General features: G+C 40.7%; 1 protein-coding gene across 1 annotated transcript in view; it reads right to left on the reverse strand.

The window, feature by feature from the left end:
• The window catches only part of cntnap2a (contactin associated protein 2a), a gene marked incomplete at both ends in the record, with an annotated part of 347422 nt that overhangs the window by 197329 nt on the left and 126690 nt on the right, over positions 1–23403 (reverse strand). Inside the window, 2 exons of the mRNA XM_079234339.1 lie at positions 3878–4071; positions 18281–18391. Of these exons, the coding sequence (XP_079090465.1) occupies positions 3878–4071; positions 18281–18391 (305 nt within the window). The remainder of the gene's footprint in view (positions 1–3877; positions 4072–18280; positions 18392–23403) is intronic.

Below are 23403 nucleotides of genomic sequence, written 5' to 3' on the forward strand. Positions count from 1 at the left end.
CTAAGACTCTAGGTTTTATTCTGAGGTAACTGCTCTTAAGTGTTAAGCTATCATGGTGAACATTATTAACATACATACATAATATTTACAGTACAGAGTGCTTGACTGAAGCACAGTTGTCTGTATATGATGCACTATTTTTCCTCTCCGGTTTAATCTATGGAAGCATAAAACCCCTCACACCAACAAAGACATACACAAACTCCAGGATGTGAATGCAGTCGCTAACCTCATAGCGGCACACACAAAAGTAGCATACACCTTCACGTAATACATTATGGAATAGAAAACAGCCGAATGGAGAATGTTTTGAGTTGCAGGAACTTATCCCATTCAGTATTTAAGTAAATCACATATAGCATGTTTTATTGATCCAGTGAGAAACCATTATTAATGTGTCCCAGTTGGATCCTGTATCAGTTTAAGATTTGCGATTCGAACTGTGCTAGTTTATTGGATACATACATTACTGTCAACTGACCGTAGCTGTAACTTGCAGCTACAAGCTTCTCATCCACATTAATAAACATTCTGACAGGGCCTGCTGGCATTATCTGAACAAGTTATGAGTTACGAGTTATGGTAAACAAGTGTGTGGGAGGGAAATGTGGCTTCAAATGTTTGTTAGTTTGTTAAGTTAATTGCGTTTTAATGTGCAGTCAGACAGAATGTTTGTTTTTTCCTGCGCTTTCACAGAATTCACTACACACTACATTTAGCTTTTAATGTTCCCGCTGAGACGCGTTAAATCATGAAGCTGTAATTGTGGATCAAAGTCTGATACTTAAACTGACAAAAGAAAAGATGATCAGTTTCCAAGACAGACACCTGACAAATTGTTGCCTGTCACTGAGAGCTGCGAATTTCTAAAATGCATGTCCTATAATATCTGCCAATATTTTATCAGTGAAGACTTTTAAGATACGTAAGTAAGTAAATCAATTAATCTTTTTTTTTATTAAATTTAACATATTGCCAACGTGCAAACCATATTATGTCTATCATTAAGATCTAACCAACATATTAAATGCATTTGTATATCACCGTTCTGCGAGATTTCTTCTCTTTCGGCATATTGCTCCTTTTTTAAAGTGCATTACTACCAGATACTATTATACATTCTGTAGCAGGCAGGACTGTGTATCACGTCACTATGGTTCTAGTGTGTATGTGCGTCCTAGAAAAACACAAGTTACAAACAATATACTGTGGACCTGCTCATCAACACATTACACGGTAACTTGTGGTTCAATACTCAACTCTGCATTTAGTGTATGCATCTTCCATTATAGCCAACACTTGCTCCCCCAAGTATGATGATTGTGTAACTGATTAATTCAAGTTTGCAAATATTGACAGCCTGTTAGGCATTGTCCTCTGTTCGACGAGTTCTAATTATTGCAGTAATTCATCATTGTCATTGTGACTGTACGTTAACGATGCATTAAAACATTATTTTTCAAGAAAGCCCAGCACTGCAGTTTCCAGGCCTTTACCAACTATCCTCCTCAGTGACTCACAGTCACAGCAATTTAGCTATCATCAATACTGTTGCTTTGACTGAACGTTGCCCTCTCAGTTTGGCAGTGAAAGAGTTAAACCATCAGTGTGGAGTAACGGCAGGCGATGATTGGTGGCAAAATGTGCCTGAATAGAACCTTCATGCATAAGACTGCAGGACAGGTGGTTTTCTCTCTAGGGATTGCTGTGTGAACCTCAGCGGTGAATGTGATTGAGCCGAATGTGATTGAATGGCTTGAAACACAGCCTGATGGTAGAAGTGTGTGTGCGTGTGTGTGTGTGTGTGTGTGTGTGTGTGTGTGAGTGGGTGTGTGGGTGTGTATGTGTGTGTGTCTGAAACATTAAGTTGGCTTAAGTGCCCTATCATCCCAACTCGTCCCTTTGATCAATTGGGCTGATAGCTCCGAAATTATCGCCAATTTCTCACAAACAGACATATTCACAAAAAAAGGTCTAATCTTTTGCTTTAAGTATGTGTGTGTGTGCATGTATGTGTGTCTGTGCACACTCATTTAGATTGCCGCAAACCCAAAGCCTCTTCTAAATAAGACAAGAGACAAAGAAGAAACAAATAGCTCCAGATTTGCTTCTTACTACACTGGGGGTTATTGATGCTTTATGCCCAGTTTAAAATTATTGGCTCTGTATTTGTTTACATAAGCAATATTTTGAATTACACTGGCAATAAATAAAAAAAGCAATATATATGTCATACATCGAGGCAAAACAGAAAAAAAAATGTCTTTAGTTACAAATACATCCAAGATTAATGTGTTTTGGAGTATTTGCAGTAATATTAGAGGCAATGAATCAGGGTTAATGGCAGAAGGAAAACACTTCTGAATAAATAATCGCCAAACAATTATGATGCTGCACACAAAAACAACAGCTTAATTTACTTTCAACTGTAAATGATCCATATTTGTCACTGCATCCAGTCCTAACAGTACTAAAAGAGAGAATAATGATGAAGCTATTCGGGGCTGAATGCAGTTTAATACCCACAGAAGAAAAATGCACACATGCAGAAACATAAAACGTGTATGGAAACACACACCCACTAGAGATTTAAACTCTGTGGCTGGTAAACAAGATTCTTCACATGTCGGATCTTTTCATACGAAAAGTGTGATGGCGCACTTAAATCTTTATTGAGGCTTTCTACCTCAGAAGGAGAGAACATGCTCAATGTCCACAGATTGGTAAGAAATCTGTGTGCCTCATCAATTCTCAAAACAATATCTTAAGGTTTCTTAGGCTTACATTTCCTGGGGCGTAATTTCCCAGGTGGGCATTGTTGATTCCCTCAGTTTACCACACTAATATACAGTAGATGCTTATACTGTACATGTGTGTATGGTCTGTTTTTACTGATTTCATTTTTTTTATGTGTTTCCTATTGATTAATGCCTTTTTGCATAATCTATTACATTGACATCATATTGATGTTAATTAATGTGCCGTCCCTGAGCATTAAAGTAAAGGTTATACCTCATGGTCTTTTAGCAAATAAGAATAAGATGGACTGGGAAAAAAAAAAATACACATCCTGCCTCCACCGGGGGAGATAAAAAGGCAAAAAGGCCCTCCCCTTCCAGGTTTTAAATGAATGCTGACTCGCTTGGTGGATCAACGTTATTCATGACACGGCTATTTTCTTCTCCTCTTGCTGAAAGCCCATCTGTTTATCACCTGTAGCTCTTCACCAACAGTGAATAGTGTGGGCTTTTAACCCATCAGCAAATGATCAACGATGCCTAACTCGAGTGCTCGGTAAGGGCTGTGACAGAGTTTGGAATACGAGATGTACAGTAGACGATATAGCCACATAAATCCCATCAATGTCAATAAATAAACCAAGAGGCTCATTTCCTCATGTTCTCTCTGTATTTTTATATCTGGAACCCAACAGCGCTTGAATAAGGGCTGTGGCTGAGATATTACATTTGGTTAAAATTGAGGAAATCAATTGATTACTTTGTGCACCACGCAGTGGCACTATCACACAAGGTTTCTGCTCTAGGATACGTAAGGGTGAAAAGGAAGCCTTCAAATGTCATTTGTGTGTTATTTGAAGAAGTGTCATTTAATATCCTTTTCTATCATAAAGTATTTCCCTTTTGATCAGTTCTTTTTACACATGCATCTTGAGTAATACATATTGTAACAATACAAAGTAGTAATAGTGTTTTTTTCCCCAAGAACAATGCATGCAAATTACTTTGGAAATGGTTATGTACAATTATTACTAACAATGTAACCCTATAGCGGTCTGTCTTTGATGGTTCCAGCGTTATCTGATAGCATGTGGCCATTGCAAGTACAACACACATACACACATGTCTTGTTCACTCACCCAAATGTTGCCATCTTGGTGATATGGTTTCCAGTTCCTTCCTGTGTCGCTGTAGAGGAGACGGTACCGCGTTGTCCAATCGGAGCTGCTGTAGCGACCCTGTGTTGCTATGGCGCTCACCTGCTTTCTGGAACCAAGGTCCACCTGTAGCCACTGGTAATGGTCACTGTCCAGAGGAGACCAACCACCAGCACCTGCAGAGACAGTGACAATGGGTGGGAGGTCAGTTTGTCTTCAGATATCTTACATCCCTTTCACAGTATCTGTGAAGTAAAATGTCTTGGCCCTGGTGTGATTAAATAAATAGTAGCAAAGAGTAGAAACTTTTTTTTTACTTCAGTATATCTTATTAGCAAAGACTGCCTTCTGCACATGCAGGCTGAGTTGCTGCTGTTGAAGGAAGACAAGCTCTGGAGTCCAAGACAGTCAGAGGACCAGCATGGCTCCGCCATAATGACATTTTACAAAGAGAATGTGGAGCTACAGTTCTACGCTTTCCTATTATTAATGGTCAGTGTCCAGCAGAGAGAAACCCCAGACGTTTGCTCCAAGACAGACACTGGTATAGTCTATGAACTCTTCTTCAGCACCATCTAGTTATTTACCCATTGTCACAACAGACACCTCAACTTCTAGAGGAATGGCATTAGTATGTATGACATTTCAAGATGGAATCCTTTTTTTATATTAACATGCAAGACACAATATATTTGATGTACTCTGTGGAGTCCACTGTCATCCACATGACTCCAGATATGTTCAAAAACAGTTGAATGAATGAAATCTATGATTTGAATATGAGCACATTATTGATTATGTCTTTGATCAGTTCCTGGTGATATCTATTAATCACAAAGAACTTACACGGAGTGAAACAGGAACGAGACAGATATGAATAATGGGAAATGCAAAAACTGTCAGCACTAAAAAAAAACCTTCATACTGTTGTTTCCAGCTAGGTTATGGTTCAATATGTGCATTCTTGAGTGCAGCGCAGAATAAAGTGATATTTAATCCTGGTGGAACATTCATCATTGTTTTCCCCCATCAGTCTCAAACATGGACAATACAAGCAAGAGGACATATTCTAAATGTGAATGTGAGAGTGAAAGGTGACCTCCTCTTCAGGTCCTCCTATTGCCTTTTTGCACATAGTTTTAAAAAATGCCAATATGTACAAAAACACAGCTCCAAAGTTGAAGGTTTACAGGGTGGTAGCACAAAAACTGGAAAACATTTTAGCCAAGGTCAAATATTGCTTTGAAGAAAATGACTAAGCATTAAAGGAGAATGTTTAAATATTATTTTCCCATGGCTACAGTATCGACTGTTGGAATAGATGACTGTGTTTGGATCGTAATCCTGTCTGTGGCAGTCTGCGTCCTTGTGCAAGACTCAAACCTCATGGCTCTGCCCTTATTGCCAGACAGATACTCATGTGTCCTCCTAAAGTTGCCCCCTATCACTCCTCAAGGTGTCTCTGTGAGGCGGGGCCAAACTCCCCTGGACCTCACAGGTTAAAAGAGCCTTCGATTAAATGTTGCAGAAACAAAAGAGCAAGGCAACTGCGAGACAGAAAAGAAATTAAAATGCTGGACAGATTCCACTAACCTACAGATTCCACTAAACTGATGTCATCTGCCGTCTTTAAGAGTAAAGATGTGATGCCAACATGGTATGTGGGCTACTGTACAAAGCCGTGTGAGAAATACAAGACAAATGCATGCAGAGAACATTAGAGTACATAAAACAGACGTAGAGACGCGTGCACGGATGCCAAGTAACAAAAATGTATCAGTGCATCAAACAGCCAAACTTGTGACAGAATGTGACTGTGAAAAGATTGTCGGGACGAGTGGGTGGTGGATGGACTGCAAACTGGCCATGTCACGGCCGTCGTCTTTGATTCTCTTTGATGGAATTTTTGAAAGGGCACAAATACAGATTTAAAAAATTGACAGGCTGAAAGCACAAGTGAAGGAGAATGACTGATTTAAAAAATGGCAATGAGAGAGAAAAAGCATAACCATGTGGACAAAGTTAGAGAAAGGGAGATAGTAAGAAAGTACAAAAGGAGAGAGAGGAACACCAAGTCTAGTGGAGGAGGCATGAGAGTAGTCATATGATAAAATAGAGGGTGAGGAGGCAGTTTGCGATGTATTCCCCCCTGGCAAAAATCCTATATCTTATCCAATTACAGAGCCATTACACTCCAGCCCCGGCCTTGACAGATAACCGGGCCCGTATCAGTGGAAACGTCAATACCTCAAAAAACCCGTTGCAGCAAAGCCATTCCCTTGGGGGGATAAAACACTATCAGAAGAGGGCGAAAGGGAGGGGATGTAGGGTAAAGCATTGGGTTTGGGAGAGGCGAGGTGATAGTGATCAGAAACAGACAGTAAACTGAAAATAAAGATTAAGAAAGCAGGCTGACTGGACAATGACCAAGGCAGTGTGACGCTAAGAACAAGATCGAGGATCGGGTGTCAAAAAGAATGACGAGAAGGTGTGTGTTGAGGGGGTGACAAGCCAAGGGAGGAGGCAGAAAAATGGAAACGAGGGCGAGTAACAGAGATGGATGAGGTGTGGAGAAGAGGGAGTGATGAGAGAGGCTTTTATGGCTCTGGTAGAGAGCATGCGGATGGGATGAAAAAAGGACAGAAAAAAGACAGCAATGTAGTTATGGTAAAGAAGGTGATAGATGAAGCCAAAAGCGAAGAGGGGAAGAGGAATGGAGCAGAGGGAAAAGGATTGAGTAACTTAGGAGAAAGAGATTAACTGAACCCATTCAACACTGGAAAGGGGGCAACATCAACGGAGAATGAGACTGCAAGTGGGTTCAAATGACATGAAACAGAAAGTTATGGGTAGAGTTCAGGACAATTGAAGGAAGGGAGAGATGAACAGTGAGAATATATGTGCAAAATACGGGGCCGTTACTGCAAATTCCTGAATAATAGTGGCACATTGTAGAGGTGGGTATGCGGCTAAAATATTTCAGTGTCAGTTCAACCAACTTAAGCCAAGATGTAAGGCTCCATTTCTGTATACATCCTCAAATACTCTATTGACATCCCTATTTTGGTGTCAAATGCAAGAAGTGAAATTGTCTTGTATTTCTTCAAATTGGTTTCATCCAGGGCAGGCTGACCTGGCGTTCTGTTCGTTATCCAACCTCATTCCTCATATTCACACTGCTTAAGTGCAATACAATTCTAACTGGTCTACTTTGACGGCCAGGCCACCTTAAGTGCACCAGAGTTGTTGCTAACTTCAGGGCTACCCTCCATGACTTTAATCATCAGCAGATTGAGAAGCAAGACATAGACACTCTGCTTAGGTCTCCTCACAGGTCTTAGAGAGTCATATAATTTATTTACCTACAAATACACTACACATACACTACACTGCTATGTTCACTGCTGTAATGTTACTGCTATCTATTACTGCCATGCTCTCTCTCTTGACCCTCGGACCCTCTCTAAAGTCATGCCAGCTTTGCAATCCCCCGGCGGAAAACACAACAGAGTATGCCAGGCAGAAAAACAGGAGACAACCTTACAGCTAAACTAAATGATGAGGTGGAGGCTAAAGTGTCTGCATGTGTCCATGAAAATGCATGCAACAGTGTGGCTGCTAATTCTACCTGACAGATGAAGTAGAGACTAGATGTAAGCTGTTTGTGCATCAGGTTATTGTTGCAGCTGTGCGGCTTATGTAGGCTCAATGATGAGAGGTAAACTTCCCATTGCTCTAGTGGTATCGGGTGCAGTTGTATTTTTACGGGTACATGAGCACAGTATCGGATTTGATACCCGATACTGGTATCGATGTGTCCCTACTCCTGTTGTCACTGAGTAATCTTGCATAGCCAAACCTATCTTCACCCTTTTATTACTGTACCAGCACTGGAAAAGACCTGGCTGAACCCATCATACTTGGACACTGAGGGAATAAAACACTATCAGTTGGTTTTATTTCTGTCCATCACAATCCATCTGAAATAGGCAGTTAACGACAGGCTTATATACACAGTCGGCATCCAGTGAGTCAAACCAGTGGCTGAGAAACACAAAGCAAGCAGTTGGAAAAGTGTTGCACAGTCTTCAAGGCCACTTAAATGGCCGTTACTGGTTGATAGGAATCACATTTAAAATCTCCAATATTGTCTACCCTGCAGTGCTACAGCCAGAGTGACCAAACTCAAACCACTGAAACTTGCATTGCAGTTAAAGCATGCAAGAGGCTGCATTGGTATGTGACATCATGACCAGACATTTTCTGTGCCTGTTCTACACCTCAGCCACTTCACACTTCACTTCCCCTCTGGGGCCCCTGCAATGCTTGAGAACTTTCCAAATATTCCATTCACCACCCGTCTACCAGACGCCCCCGGATTCTCCCTCCAGTCCTGCACACCTGTCTTTCATTCCTGAAGAGCCACACTGTTTATATACCTGCTCTCTAACTGGCTTTCTGCCAGAGAGCGAATGTATGCCTTTATGTTCCAAACCTTACTCCCTGTATGTACATCTTTACCTGTACCTGCTGTGTTCTGCTAATTGTATTACATGCTGCCTATGTTTATCTTTTCAGATGCAAAACCGCTCATAAAACTAGAAGAAAGGATTTTACAACTCTGTAAAGGTATAAGGGCAACAATCATTTGCTCTTCCGTCTCGACAATTTCTAAAACATAAGAATTACGGCATTCACGTTACACTGTAATATGCAAAACATACATAGTATTTAATTGACCAGCTCTGTGCAATGCTGGATGATGTTGCATTGTGTTTCGTATCAAAAGTTCAGCCAGGTTCAACTTTATTTGACGGACAACTCTGCCTTTATTTAACCGAGCCCAACGACGCTGTCTCACCGAAATGAATGAGGAGACTGCTTTTTTGAAAAAGTGCTTCTGTCAGTCTGAACATGGCTTAATGTGAATCTGAAAGGACAGAGTAATGGATAGGAAAAAGGGTTTGAAGGGGACGGATGGGGTAGAAGGCATGTTAGGGTTACGGGGTTATTAGAAGTAACAGATGACAGAATGACAGAGAGACAGATAGATTGAAAGGTGTAGAGAGGAAAAGGTTCAAAAAGATCGTAGAAGTGATGGCAAGCATTTGGAAGGACGGACTAAAAAAAGCAATGAGAGAAGAGAGCTGCTGGCTACAGAGCTCAATGTTGGAGTTCAGAGGAGGAACAAGGGACAGGAATAAAGGATGTGGGGGAACAAAATAAAGAAGCGGCCAGAAAAGTGATGCTGTCATAGATTGGAGGGGAAGGAATAGGGCTGGAAAAAGAGGAACAGATGAGCGGTGAGAGGTGAGGAAGGGCAGCTTGACAGAGGTTAGGAGTGGGGTGAAGAGTGATATATATATATATATATATATATATATATATATATATATATATATATATATATATATATATATATATATATATATATATATATATATATATAAAAGAACAGAGGTGCAGTGAAAGGTGAAAGCCTGAGAGAGAAAGGGGAGAAGTGAGGAAAAGGTTGACAGAATAAAGTGGAGATGGAGGAGGCTGCAGTGGGGGATGGAAGGTGAGGGAGTGATTGTGAGCGAACAGGAGCATCAGCGCAGGAAAAAATGGGAGGAGAAATGGGAGGGGAGGAGCGTCGGGGGACTGTCACAGTCCTCTCACCTGTCACACACACAGATGTTCGGGGAGGAGAGGAGGAGCAGCAGGAGGATAGGGGAGAGAACAGGGGAGCGGAGAAGGTCAAAGAAATCACCTTTAAGAAAGAGATGAAGAAAAGGAGTAAGGAAAGTAACACATAGAAAAAGATCAGGAGATAGAGATCAGGACAAAGGATGGAGAATAAGTGCAATCTAAGAGGAAGACGGGGAGAACAAAGTATTGCAAGCACAAGAGGCTAAACTAGGGGAGCACTGCCACCGATATTTTATTCCATTGAAGCTGACAAAAGTCTTGAGAATGCTGGTAATAACAGGTTGTTTTCTGGATAATAGACACTAGCGTCAATGCCTCTGTGGGTGCTTATTTCAAACACGAGTGCAGTGTCAGGACATTCCTGTTCAGGACGGCTTCTCACCCAGAGCGTAGCATTGTTGAGGGTTGATGCTAGAATGGACGATCCGGAGGGACAAATGGTTAATGTTAGGACTTGCAGAGTGGGGGAAGCGTCGAACTGTCGAGACTGACTCGAGAATCGCTAATTGAGTCCAGGGAAGTGAAGAAGAGTTTGGTCGTAGTACTGGAAGCACACCAAGCAGCGGCCAGCTGCCATGCAATAACAATGGTAAGTTGTGTGGGGCAGTTTGATTCCGCAGCAGAGTATGACTATCCCCAAACTAAAGGTTGGTCAAACTTTTAGCAGCGAGTTTCCAAAAGAGAATATCTGCAGACAAATTCTATGACTCCTGTGACATGTTGCCTCATGTTACAAATAACGTATTCCCGCCTGCAACACATGAACTCGTCTTCCGGCCCCAGAACACTTAAATTATTTTGGCGAGACGTACTTTGTGACTGCTGTCAATGAGCCACTGTCTGTAATGGCCTGCTGCAACCGACATGCTCGACTCAGTTCGCAAAGTGCTGTTGCAGAGAGCTTATTTGTTTATTCAAAGTTTATGAATATTTCATAGATCTGATGAACGGTTCTTGACATATGGAATGGATAAATCCATAGACAGTCCTTGCTTCATAGTACATTTCAAGTCTACATTATCACAGGGATGAAACTGTGATAGAAAAAGAAAGACAAAACTAAACTTTTCTGTCCAAATCAGACAGTGCTGGTTTATTGCTTAGTTTGCACCATTTTTGATGTGTAATCAACCAAAATATAATATTGTTTTCTTATTATTTTATATAATTTTTAATATATATAACGTGAAGTTTTAGACTGTTGGTCAACAAAAGCAAATTGAAAATCATAATTTGTTTGATTTATTTTAAATTAAATAGTTAATGGATGAATACAAATTCACAATAATTAATAACAGCCACTGTAAAACCGATCAAACATCCTTTTAATGAACAAAGAAACACGAGGGAAATCCACTGGTGTTGATGATATTCCTTTGCAATTTATCAACCCATTCCGTAATGTCTCAAAATGTGTCTGTAGAAAACACCTCTATCCCCTTATGGCTGTTCTATAATACATATATCCACATAATGCATTTAAATTGGGACTAGTTCTAGAGGCAACACTGACACTGGCATTTTTAGCAAGCAGCATGCTAGAAATCAGATTAATCTGCTACCTGAAAGCCACCCTGGTGAAAATGTCCCTGTCCGGTGCCCTTCACAGGTGGAATCAGACAGAGAGACTCCTTCTGAGATAAAAGGAGCCAACCGGGGCCCAACAATGTGGCTGGATTTTCTCCATGCTTGCACAACAAGGTTTAAGCTATCGGTGATGACACTGATAACCCAGCAGTGGTAGCACAGTCGGTGCATGTGTTTCAGTGTAATCTACTACTATACTGGTTATGATAACAAATGTGTTCACACACATGCACACATAAGAGTGGGTATAAACCTATTTGTGTATATACATGCAGACCCACACATACACACAGGTTTTATCAATTGTTCAGTATCTGTAGACTGCAAAGAAAGGGACCACACAAAGCTAGTTATTGCACATTGTACACCAAAACCAATAACAATGAACATGCAGTTAAAGCCACTAAAAGGTTGTCTTGGCAATGTGGGGGATGTACCAACAGCAATGTGCTGACTAAGCAAAGGCAGCGGAACATAATCAAACTAAGAAATGCCGGGAACCATTGACAAAAAAGGGTTACCTTCTGAAACGGTCAGCTAATGCAACCCGTGTAGATATTTTTCTTGTGTCACATCTCACACATCTCAGTCCACACTGTTCAAGACCCTCGGCTATGGGCCATTAGACCAGCCCACGAGGAAATGTATGAAAGCTCCCTTTGGTTGCTTTGAATTTGCATCAAACAGTGTTCCTCTGTCTCAGCCGACTTGTCTCTCCTCTGTTCATCTCCTCTTGGGATGTCACGTTGGCTCCTTCCTGTTGATTTTTTTAATGATATTTGATGAAAGATATTTGATCAAAGCTCACCTAACTGGACAAGTCACAGAGTTGTCCATCACTCCTGTGGAGTGAATATACTACAATTTTACCGTGCGCTGATTTGACCCTAAAGATGCAAGTGGATTGATCACAGTGGGATGAAGTCGTAAAACATTGCAACGTGAAGCAATATAGTTCCTTAACAGAAGGATATTTGTGATTAATCTCTCTTAAATTTACCAATTTAATTGCAAGTAATATACAGGTTTTTTTATCTCAGTTTATTCTTTTCACAGAACCTGCAATGGCCTTCATGTGGATGTGTTTGTGATGATGATTACAAAGAGGATTTAAACTTTACCAGCCCAGGGGGGAAATGGAAAGAAAGAGTTTTAACTCCACTGCCTTACTGGGTACAGTAAATGGCTTTTACGGTACTGATGGAAGAAAATGAGTCAGATGAGAGGAAAAGAGTGAACCGTGAAAAAAAGCAGAGAGAGCAAATGAGCAAGACAGAGCGACAACAGGAACAAAATAGGAAGTGAAGGAGAGTAAATGTCTTAGAGAGTACAAAAAAAGGATCTTTTTATGACACAGAAGGAAAGACCTGAGTTCTGAGAGTGAGTAATGGAGACAGAGTGTGATTTTGGGTGAGCGAAAAGCAGCCAGTGAAAGGCATTACACACAGACAAAAGTGACAGTGGCAAAGCAGAGCATCAACCAAGAGAACATCTCTCCTCGGTCTTACTGTCAGTGTGTGGGTGGCCGTGCGCACACATTACAACATTTGTTTGAGTGCATACGGGTGCTTCATGGTGTGCTTCCTTTACGTCCGTTTGTTCCAGCACCCGAGAGAACATGTGAGAGTATGTTCATCAAAGTTGCCTCTTTTCATAACAACCACAACCACATTAACAGAAAGTATCTTAATGAATTAAGATGCGAGGCCGCCGGAAAAAGGGAGCAGAGAGAAAACAGCTGGTTAGCCCTCTGCGAGTACTTCATCTTTCTGTCATGAAGCAAAGGGAGCGGATGAAGACAAAGTCATTTAATTAGGAGCGGACCGACATTATCGATGGATGATTGCAACAACTAGAGACATCAAAAAAACTTTGCCAGATGACAGAGAGTGAAAAGCAATGCATAATGAAGGGGGGAGGGGCGATCTGGTTAATTGTGCAGCAAGTCAGAGTTGTATTGCAGTACTGGGACATTCTTTGTTTGAATAAGAGGGGCAACTTTCTAAAACTTTGGAGAAACTTTAAAAAGTACGTATCAAGGTGGGACTGTGAATGAAGAAAAAAAAGTAGATAATGAGGTCTGCGAAGAAAGAGGGAACAGGCTGAGAAAATGGAGTGTGGGATTGAGAGTGTTACTGTAGAAAATAGATAGTGGATGGAGGGAAAACGAGATGGAGAGGAAGAAAGGGGAGACAAAGATGTGATGGCGGGCAGGAAAAGACCAGACACAGTGGAGGAGAGAGAAACACAGAGGCAGATGGAGAAAGAGAGAGAGGAGGAGAAAGGAAAATGGAATATTAAGATCAGTGGCCATGTGTTTGTGATTAGCGGCCCCTTCTCATGCTTGGCCATGTCTTCGCTGTGCAGCAACGTGAGCATGGCAGCAGGGATATTTACAGACACACACAATCAGTCCACCCATTCCTCTTTCACTTTCTTCCCACACAAAAGGTATTCATTATTTTGGAAGGTGTATGGCTCTGTCCTGAGGCCAAACGACTTCATGACAAGCATTTCCATGAACGAAGGCTCTGTCAAAAAAAAAAACATTAGCAGGTGCAGTTCCATGGTGGCAGAGATAATACAATGCATCCACATTTGTGATGACACAAGACTTGAAGTTTGAGGTTGCTTTGTCAAATTTTAAGTCGAATTTCAGCATTCAACAATTTGAGCTCAAATAGTCAACCATACATGGCTCATTTCTTATCACTTTAACATTGTTTCTTTTGCCCATTTCAGTCTGCTTTACTCTTCAGCCTTCTCTAACCCTCTCCTAGTCTTGCGTTCCTCTCTCACCTCCTCTCTCTGAATCTCCACACCCCCTCCTCTGTCCGTGCCTACTCTATTTTAACATGTATCCACAGGGCACCGCTCTCCAGCTGGTAGCACTGAACAAAGCCTTAAGTTCGGTGCAGTTCACAGCTAATGTGGTATTAAAAAACTATATGGAGCGCATCACTTTTCTGTCTTTTAAACCTTTTCTGGCCCCACTGTGTTTTTCGGTCCATAAATAAAAGATATATTGATTTGCATCATTGAAAGTGGAGGATCCAGAGTTCTTGGAGCTTGACGCATACTAGGGATTAGATATCCGGCCTCTGTAGCATTCATTTGACCATTCATGTTAAAATGCCTCTGAAATGCCTTAGCTTGATTAATCTTTGAAAATGGGGACCCTTTTATATCAGGTCACAAGGTACAAATCAAGAAAAAAACATGGTATAAATCCCCCAAAAAACTAAAACATGTTAGGTATCAAATTACACATACAAATCAAGGCTACGATAATATATACTCCCCATGTACAACCTCTAAACACAACTCAAACAACAAATAGGATTAGGGGTTAGGGTATAGGGTTAGGGTGAGGGCTTAAAGGGCTACGGTCTGTACAAAATTGCCTGAGTACACTTTTAGATAAAGAACTCAGAATGAATTACAGTACATACAAATTATATTTAAAAACATTATAGTTTACAACATAGTTTAACTGTATGTTCTGTGACCCTTTAAACCAAGTGATCCTATGTGATTGGGTGAAGAAATGTGAGGAAAAGAACCTTCTCTCCATTGCATTAGATGTCATCTCATCTCTCTATATATCTCCCCCATCTCTCTCTCTATATATCCCTAATATATCTCTATATCTCCCTCATCTCGCTCTATATCTCCTTCATCTCTCTCTGTGTATCCATAATCTCTCTCTATATCTCCTTCATCTCTCTCTATGTATCCATAATCTCTCTCTATATCTCCTTCATCTCTCTCTGTATCCATAATCTCTCTCTATATCTCCCTCATCTCTATATATCTCCTTCATCTCTCTCTATATCTCCCTCATCTATATATACCTCCTTCATCTCTCTCTCTATCTCCTTCATATCTCTCTATATCTCCCTCATCTCTCAATATCTCCCTCATCTCTATGTATCTCCTTCATCTCTCTCGATATATTCATACTCTCTCTCTATATCTCCCTCATCTCTCTATATCCCCCTCGCTCACTCTTCCTCCCTCTCTCCGTGCAAATAGACCTAGGGGTTTTGGCTGCACCACCTTTCCTTCTGTCTGACACTATTGAGATGAGCAGGGTCTCAGGCATGAACTGGCACTAAGGAGAGACAATGGGGGTCGGGTTGGATGTGCTACATTTGAGCGAGAGAAGAGAAAGGAAAGACTCACCACCATTAAAGAGAAAGGGAGCAAAAAAAGAAGGATGTTGAGAATAAGATATTAACATATGGGGAGAGGGGGGGGGGGGGGGGTAAAAGAACGAAGGAGAATGTCTTCATCAATCTATTCTGTCTTCAAAAGCCTGAGGCAATTAACTGAGCTGATCTTAAAAAAGATGCCATGATGTAAGTTTACAATCAACATGTAGCGTAGAATAACAGCTTGTGAGTGATTGTGTTTTCAAAACAAAGATAAAGGGCATTTAGCATCATGATGATGAGTCTGTTAGTTAAAGAATGTGTTTCAGGAGCCAGACACAGAGCATTCAGTGAGCTCCCTCTTCCAAATGAACACATAAATAAAGTAATGTGCACAAGCTTATTCCTATTTAGGTATTCATACACACATGCTCTCTTAAAAGCATACCGTTTCTCATATACAAAAACACACACACACATGGATGTCTCCATCCATGTGTGTGTGTGTGTGTGTGTGTGTGTGTGTGTGTGTGTCTGTGAGTGTGTGCCAGCAGTCAAATGAACCAGCAGGGTAGGGACCGGGGGCCTGGTGACTGGCTGGCACTCAGCAGACAGATGCCTGCCTGAAAATCGTTACGGCATAATTTTACCTCTCTCTCTTTCTCTCTCTCTCTCTTTCTCTCTCTCTTACACGCACACACACGCACAGAGTGCGCACCCAGAAATGAACATACATATAGATGCACACACCCAAACACACACAAGCCTATAGCCTAAAACCCTAATAGCTGTCAGCATTCAAAACACAAGCTTAATATGAGTGGTGTGTCCCATTGATTTTGTGCCTCCCCTGTTACATAGCAGTGGGAGATTAGAGAAGATTGGCTTATCAGCACACACTCATACCACTGATGGCACATTTGGCTGCCAAATGTAGCTGCTTGGAGGGACCTCTCTTTATAGTGTGACTGTGTGGGCATGAGCTTGTGATCCTGTGTCTTTGTGAATGTAAATGGGAGTTGAATGTGAGCAGTTAGCATTAACACATGTGCAAGTGTGTGGTTCATTCCTTTCTTTGAGACGCTTCTGGTCCTGCGAAGGTTATGCGTTGACTTCTTTCATGCAGTGTTTTTGCAAAAGTGTTTTCTGCAAATATTTCACTGTTTGAACGTGTATATTTAGAATTGATTGTGTCTGTGTTTCTGTTTTGTGTTTATGTGTTTTGTATTCTGTGTTCGAGACTGACAAGAAATAACAATGCAGATTTCAATTTTTGAGCAGCATCTGTCTTCACAGCAGATGAAATGAGATTTGGTATTAAGAAGAAAAAAAACAAGTTGATTTTCTGACATATTTCTAACCCTTGTGAAGAAGTTTTTCTTTGGATGTCACCTCATCGTCCCTTCCTGCAGAACTTATTTTATATTCCCCCCTTGTCAGATGCTGTATGCTAACAAGGTGATGACCTCATCACAAAAACACATTGTCATTCTCTAGAGAACACCAAGACGCAGAGGATGAGATGAAACTTCATACTTTCCCCTAATTCCCCCCCGCTATACTTTGACACTTGCCTGGGTACAGTATGTATCCATTTTGGTACACTTGTGTCAAAATCTAAAACATAGTTTATCACAGTGGTGGTTCTGACTGTCATGTCATCTCACTTTGGAGACGTGTTAGAACTAGGTCTCACTAGAACATGCTGGGCTTCCTAATTAGAAGCCAACATTGACAGGTTTTTGGAAAAGGAAGATAGTTGAGTATTTCTTCTCTTTGCACTGCTCAACCGTACAGAAACAGTTCAATGTCTATTGATATATATATAACCATTCTACAGCTAAACAATTTATTTAGTCTGAATAATGCATCTTGTAATTATTTCTGAGAAGTAATCAAATTAGCCTCGAAGTAAGAAAACATCAATTATTTTTAGCACAAACTTATCTAAAACATGTTCTAGACTGAGAGACACAATCTACTCATCGGCAGATTGATCAGCAGATTTGATGAAACTTTGTACAAAGATGAAATAAATGACTTTATTAATAGAATAACAATATGGTGCTAGAGGTACAAACGTATGACCTTGTGTGCATTTAACACTGGATCTACTGTAACAACAACAATCCCTGAGAACTGGGTTTAAATACTTCAACCATTACACGTTCCCCAAAGGACCTCCATTCTTGAGGAGATTGACTCACTGAAAGCATGTGGGGACAGAATGCACAAGCTGTACATTTACACTCATCCATTATTGCTGTCATTGACAAGTTGGTCTTTATTTCTCTCCTTCTCTTCCTTCTTTGCCCCTTGCTGGTTGGTGTCATTGTTAAATGAGAAGCAGTCCTGTCCTCTCTCAGCAATATTTCTATTGATATGATTAAATACACCGGCTTACCTTGTATTTATTTGCCAACTCTGAGCGCTGTTGCCTCAGCTGTGGTGTGACTACATTAGATGGAAAAGTATGAAATATTAATTGTATAAACATAGAGGGGTGTAATTGTCTGGTCCTATCTCTGTCTGCTGTGGACTGATGTGGAAATGAGCTCTAGCCTGAGTCACTGAGATAATGACTAGAGCCGAGAGACGGAAGGGAGAGGAGAAGAAAAAAGGAAGTAGAGAGAGAGAAAGAGAAAGAAGAGGAGGAGGAGGAGGAGGAGGAGGATGAGGAGGAGGAGGAGAGCAGCTGTGGAGCACTATGAAGCCTGTCTCTCTATGCAGGCTGGACAGTTACCTCTCAGTGTGTCATCTTGTAAAATCATTCACAAGGATGTATGTACACATTCCTGAACCAGATATTTACTCGTCGATTTACTCTCTCTCTGTCGACAGCATGAACTTCCCTCTTTGTAAACCAATAATGTGTATGTCTGTGTGTGTGTAAAAGTGCATGCACATCGACAGCTTCCTCCGTGCATGTGTGTGTACGTGCGTTTGCGTCTACCTCCTCTCTGGTTGAGCTTGGCATATCCGGGTGCATAGCCGTTGGAGAACACAGACGAGCTGGTGAAGGCGGTGTGAGGCAGAGGAGAGGAGAGAGCCTCATCACACTTATCTGTGGACAGAGAAAGAATATGAGGAACAGGGGAGGGAGAAATAGGAGAGACCGAGTAGGAGAGGAAGGGAAAATGGATAGAATGAGGAGGAAGGAGGGAAGAAAAAGAGAAAACAGTGAAGATTAGTATATTTCATATTAATTAGAAAATGTGCATCAATGCTGTTCATACATTCATACTCAGCGTTTAAGTCCATTGAGTGGTTGAAGTGGTTAAATCACAACATTGTTAATTTGTTAAACAAATGACTCGCAAAAGACCTTCTAAAATTCAAGTAATCTCAGCTAAAAAGTCTGAATTCTTGTATTTTACACATTCACTGCATTGTCAAAAGGAGACTTGCTCACAAGAGCAGACACATACAGCATAGCTGGAGGTTAAGGAAAGCTGTTTGTGGTTCAAGAACTCAGTCAGGTCAGTCAGGGCCATTCAACACATTGTTGACTTCACCAGCAAACGAAAGAGTGCACTGCAAAAGATCCACTGTAACAAGCAAACTGGACTTGTAGCCAAATTTGCATCCATACTTGATTTAGAAAAGAGGAAAAGATTCATGTTTGTTAAATACGCGAAGCGGCGCATTGCTGTTCCCAGTAGATCAGGTTCTCCGCAATCAGATTCACCAATAATGGCAGCTATCTGTCTTATTCTGACTTCATTTTGAAGACCAGGTGACTATGGTCCCAAACAAACTCTGACAACAACAGCACGCCTCACTCCAACTCTCATTTACATTTGCTCCGTTGTCTTCCGGCAAAAATGAATGGTGCATCAGGTGTGTCTGCCATGACCGTGGTTTTAATGTTTGAATAAATTAATACAACTCACAATTCTTCTTCAAATCTTGTAATAAGAGAATGGATGTGGGTTCCTTCAATCTCATGCTTGAATGTTAACTGTTGATTGTATAATGTAGCTTTGAGATGCTCATTTGTGAAAATAATTAATTATTTAAAATTGATTTTTAATGGAAAATACAGTAGCTTTATGATAACCTTTTCTGCAGATTATGCTGAATGCAAACATGTAGACATTTATTCCAAATACACACTTTCACCTGTCTGATAGAATAAACTGTGGATCCAATGACCTGGAAAGGCCAAGAGGAAAGTAGTCTGAAAGATCAGCGCTAGTGCTGCTCCTTCTACGCCGACCTCCATGTCAACTCGCTACTCCTGGCGCTCTCAAAGGAAACCGGAGAAAGTGACTACAGTGGTATACTGTATGCATGAGACACAACGAGGCAGCAAAAGTCATCTAGAACAAATACAAAAATATATATTCCTGTCATACACACATGCGGTCATGAAGTCATTTTCCTTCCGCCCTCTCAATTCGCCCCTTTCACTCACTCATGCACAAACACACTCACATCTTCCAGTATATGAGGTTTCACACAGAGAGAAATTGTGAATGGTCTGTCAGGCCAGGTAAGCAGTCAATAGCTCTCCGTCATGCCCCACAGTGTTAGTGTGTGTGTGTGTGTGTGTGTGTGTGTGTGTGTGTGTGTGTGCGTGTGTGTGTGTGTGTGTGTTTGAATGTTTATGAAGGGAAAGTCAGATCTAGAAGAAAGGGAATTGTGTGTGCCTTTGTGCATGTGTATGTATAATATTCTGTATCTGGGAGTAGATAGTACATTGTCGGTGAAAATCAAAGGCATGTTACTTTCTTGGCTTGTTACCCCCATTACTTGTGTCACATGTGGGCTCGAAACGAAAAGAAAAAATCATCAAAGCATGATAATATGTTTGTGTGTATGTGTGTGTGTGTGTGTGTGTGTGTGTGTGTGTGTGTGTGTGTGTGTGTGTGTGTGTGTGTGTGTGTGTGGGCGTGTGTGTGTGTGTGTGTGTGTGTGTTTGGAGGGGTACATGATCTACAGCCTCCCTCCTGGTCCCTATTTTACACACATTCCTGTTTTGACAGGAAATACACAGACTGACACATACGTTCTCCTTTATGAACACACACAAAACGTAATGAGGTCTCTGGCACATTGACCTTGCACTGGCATATTAGTAAAATTCACTGGCATTAGGTAACTGGCTCACCGCCACAGAAATGGAGTGATGTATACGAGAGGGGAGTGTCCAAATAATTGGGTTAGGCACAGTCATTTTATAAAATAATCTATACTTCCACTGTGTCACAGAGCATATGCGCATATTTGAGCACGAGCGGTTACATTCACACCTTTGCAAGTGTTCATTACACGATTAGCTGATTTCATATGACTTATGCCAGCACACCTAGTGATGTGTTCCTGCTTATCTCCTTTTGAAAGCATGCTATAAGTGCACCTCTCATGCAGCAGCATCTGGTCATGAATTTGGGAGAAATCATTGGGTCATGCTGAAGTGTCTCAGAAACTATTCTTTCACCTTCATGCTCTTTCTCTCTCCACACACACACACACACACACACACACACACACACACACACACACACACTCACACTCACACACACACACACACACACACACACACACACACACACACACACACACACACACACACACACACACACACACACTAAGACTAGATGCGATAATGAACGTGTTGGTTTTTTCCACATCATTATTTTTATTTAAATGTTCGCTATGCATTAGTAGTTTTAATTATGTTCAACAATCTGCTTTGTGTATTTTGTTTGTTACCAGAAATGTGTATTTTGCAAGATACATTTGAACGCATCATGAAAACATCATTGACCTTCGCCCAATACTCATTTTTACTGAATGGAGTATGATAGAGCATGATGTAACTTAATGCAACCTCTGTTCATGCACGGTTTTAGCTCTGTTAATTAAAAGTTTCACGCTGCCGACAAGGTGTCTGAACTACATTTGCCGGATAATGGATAACAATGGGTGGCCGATCAATCTGGGCTAATTAATCCCCAATTAGGAATCTTTCACACACGAAAGCTAGGGTTACTAATCTTGAGAAAGTCGTAAAAGCAAGATAGGTTATGAAAAAAATCCAACCATACAACCTAGATGTTGCCCTTATCAGCACTTGCTCCAAAAGTTGCTAATTCTCATGAGAAAGTCACCAACACTGACATCCCGTCCCTTCAGGCCTCCTTCCAAAGCTACTCCCTTAAAATTATAATTTTAACGTTTGCATATCATAGCTAACGTAAATAGCGAATATGGCTCTTATTAATACTTTACTGCTGTAAAGCTAGCAGCTTGTGGAAAACTCTCCTGATGCACAATGAGGCTGTCCAATCGCTTCCTTTGGGCTGAATAACATTATTTAATAGGCTTATCACAGTCCTGTGACAGCCACTAATACCATATATTTTACAGTTTTTTTGCGAGCGCATTACATTTATTGATTGCTGTCTGGATGTAAAGAGAATTTCAACAAATATAAGAAATCTTTTTTTTTTTAAGAAGATTGCCAACCCCTACCTTAACCCTCCACCACTGATCCACAGAGACAGAAACCAACTGAAAGGATGCATTCATGTACAGGCTTCCGCTTATCAATTCACACTAATGTGCGCAGACACAATGCCTTTCCGGCAACTTCCGTCTCAAGAGTATCTATTTAGGTTTCTAAGCACTGAATTCTTCCAGCTGCGCAGGAACATGCAGACGTGCAAATACATAGAATTACATACAATAACTGCTGGCAGGGAAGGACTGAATGGAATTGAAGAGGGATGTTAATGGAGAGAAAGTGTATTTTTAAGAAATGGTGTGGATGTGTGGAGAAAAATGTCATGCATTTCTTCAGTGCCTCAAGTTATTTCTGCAGAGCATTCTTGACTCTCTGATGGGGAAACCCACAAATGAAGGGATTTTAGTGAAAAAAGATACCTTATCAACCAACTAATGATTGCCAACAAGACACAAATGATTTTGAAACAAAATAAAAATAAATAGCACATTACTGGCTGGATTATGTGTGAAAACATTGTACAGTTTAAATTCAACATACCGGTACATATATACTGTACATTAAACCACAAGGCCAATCAATTTGACTCACAGTTAAATATTTAGTATGCTGCTTGGATTTATGTGGCGATCAATTAAAAATCCAGCTACAATACGCCCAGCTTGCGCAGGTAGAAAATCCACGGCCCGCCACTGCTGCACACAGAGTAAGTTGCACTCTTCTATTTCACTTCCATACTTGATTTGATTGGAAGTCTCGAGTCTATCATTAAAAGATGAAACTAAAACACTTTTTTTTTTTTTAAACCTTTTCAAAACAAAGGAAGAAGACTATTGTTGTCTTATAAAATAACACTTTATAATGAGATAATTCTTCATGCAAACTAGACCATTATAGTCACCAGCATTTCATGTCTGGGCTGCGTGAATACCAAAGTCACAAAATCACTCTGTAGCAGAGTTCATCATCACGGCTGTTTAAAGTTTCTATGATGAATGACAGCAGCAGACAATCTGTTGCTGTCATTCATCATCACAGTGTACAGTATCGTCACTACAGTGTTGCACACACACAAAAGCAAACACGACTGTAGATAGGTCATTCTGTTATGACTGGAAAAAGTATAAGAGTCTGTGTTCAGTTATCATGTCACTAATCTACTTCCTTTAAGTGTATAGCTCTCAAAGGTTACATTCTTGGATCAGAAATATGTTTGTATAGTTGTGTAAGGTATTTAACTTGCGTTATATCTAATCAATTGTAACTGCGGTGAGAACCACACAACATTTTTGGAACACTTTCCATCATTACCTACAGAATAGGAAATGTTGGACTGGACACAGTGAAAAGGGGAAATGTTGGTTGCTGTTGTAGTTAATCCAATTTATTGTTATTTGCAAGGTTCTTTACCAGTGTATATATGCTGCATGTCATAAACATATGGCCATACTGTTTGGACTTTTAGGGCTGAGTAGGGAATTTGAGTTGAGCAACAACCTTGACATTATTGGCAGTACATCTGTCATAGTCTGTCTTTCCATTTTTAGCATCTTAAAGGAACACACCTTTACCAGCAGTAGTAAAACAAGTGATGTATTGCTTTG

This window comes from Taurulus bubalis (assembly GCF_910589615.1).
Source record: "Taurulus bubalis genome assembly, chromosome: 18".
NCBI lineage: Eukaryota > Metazoa > Chordata > Actinopteri > Perciformes > Cottidae > Taurulus > Taurulus bubalis.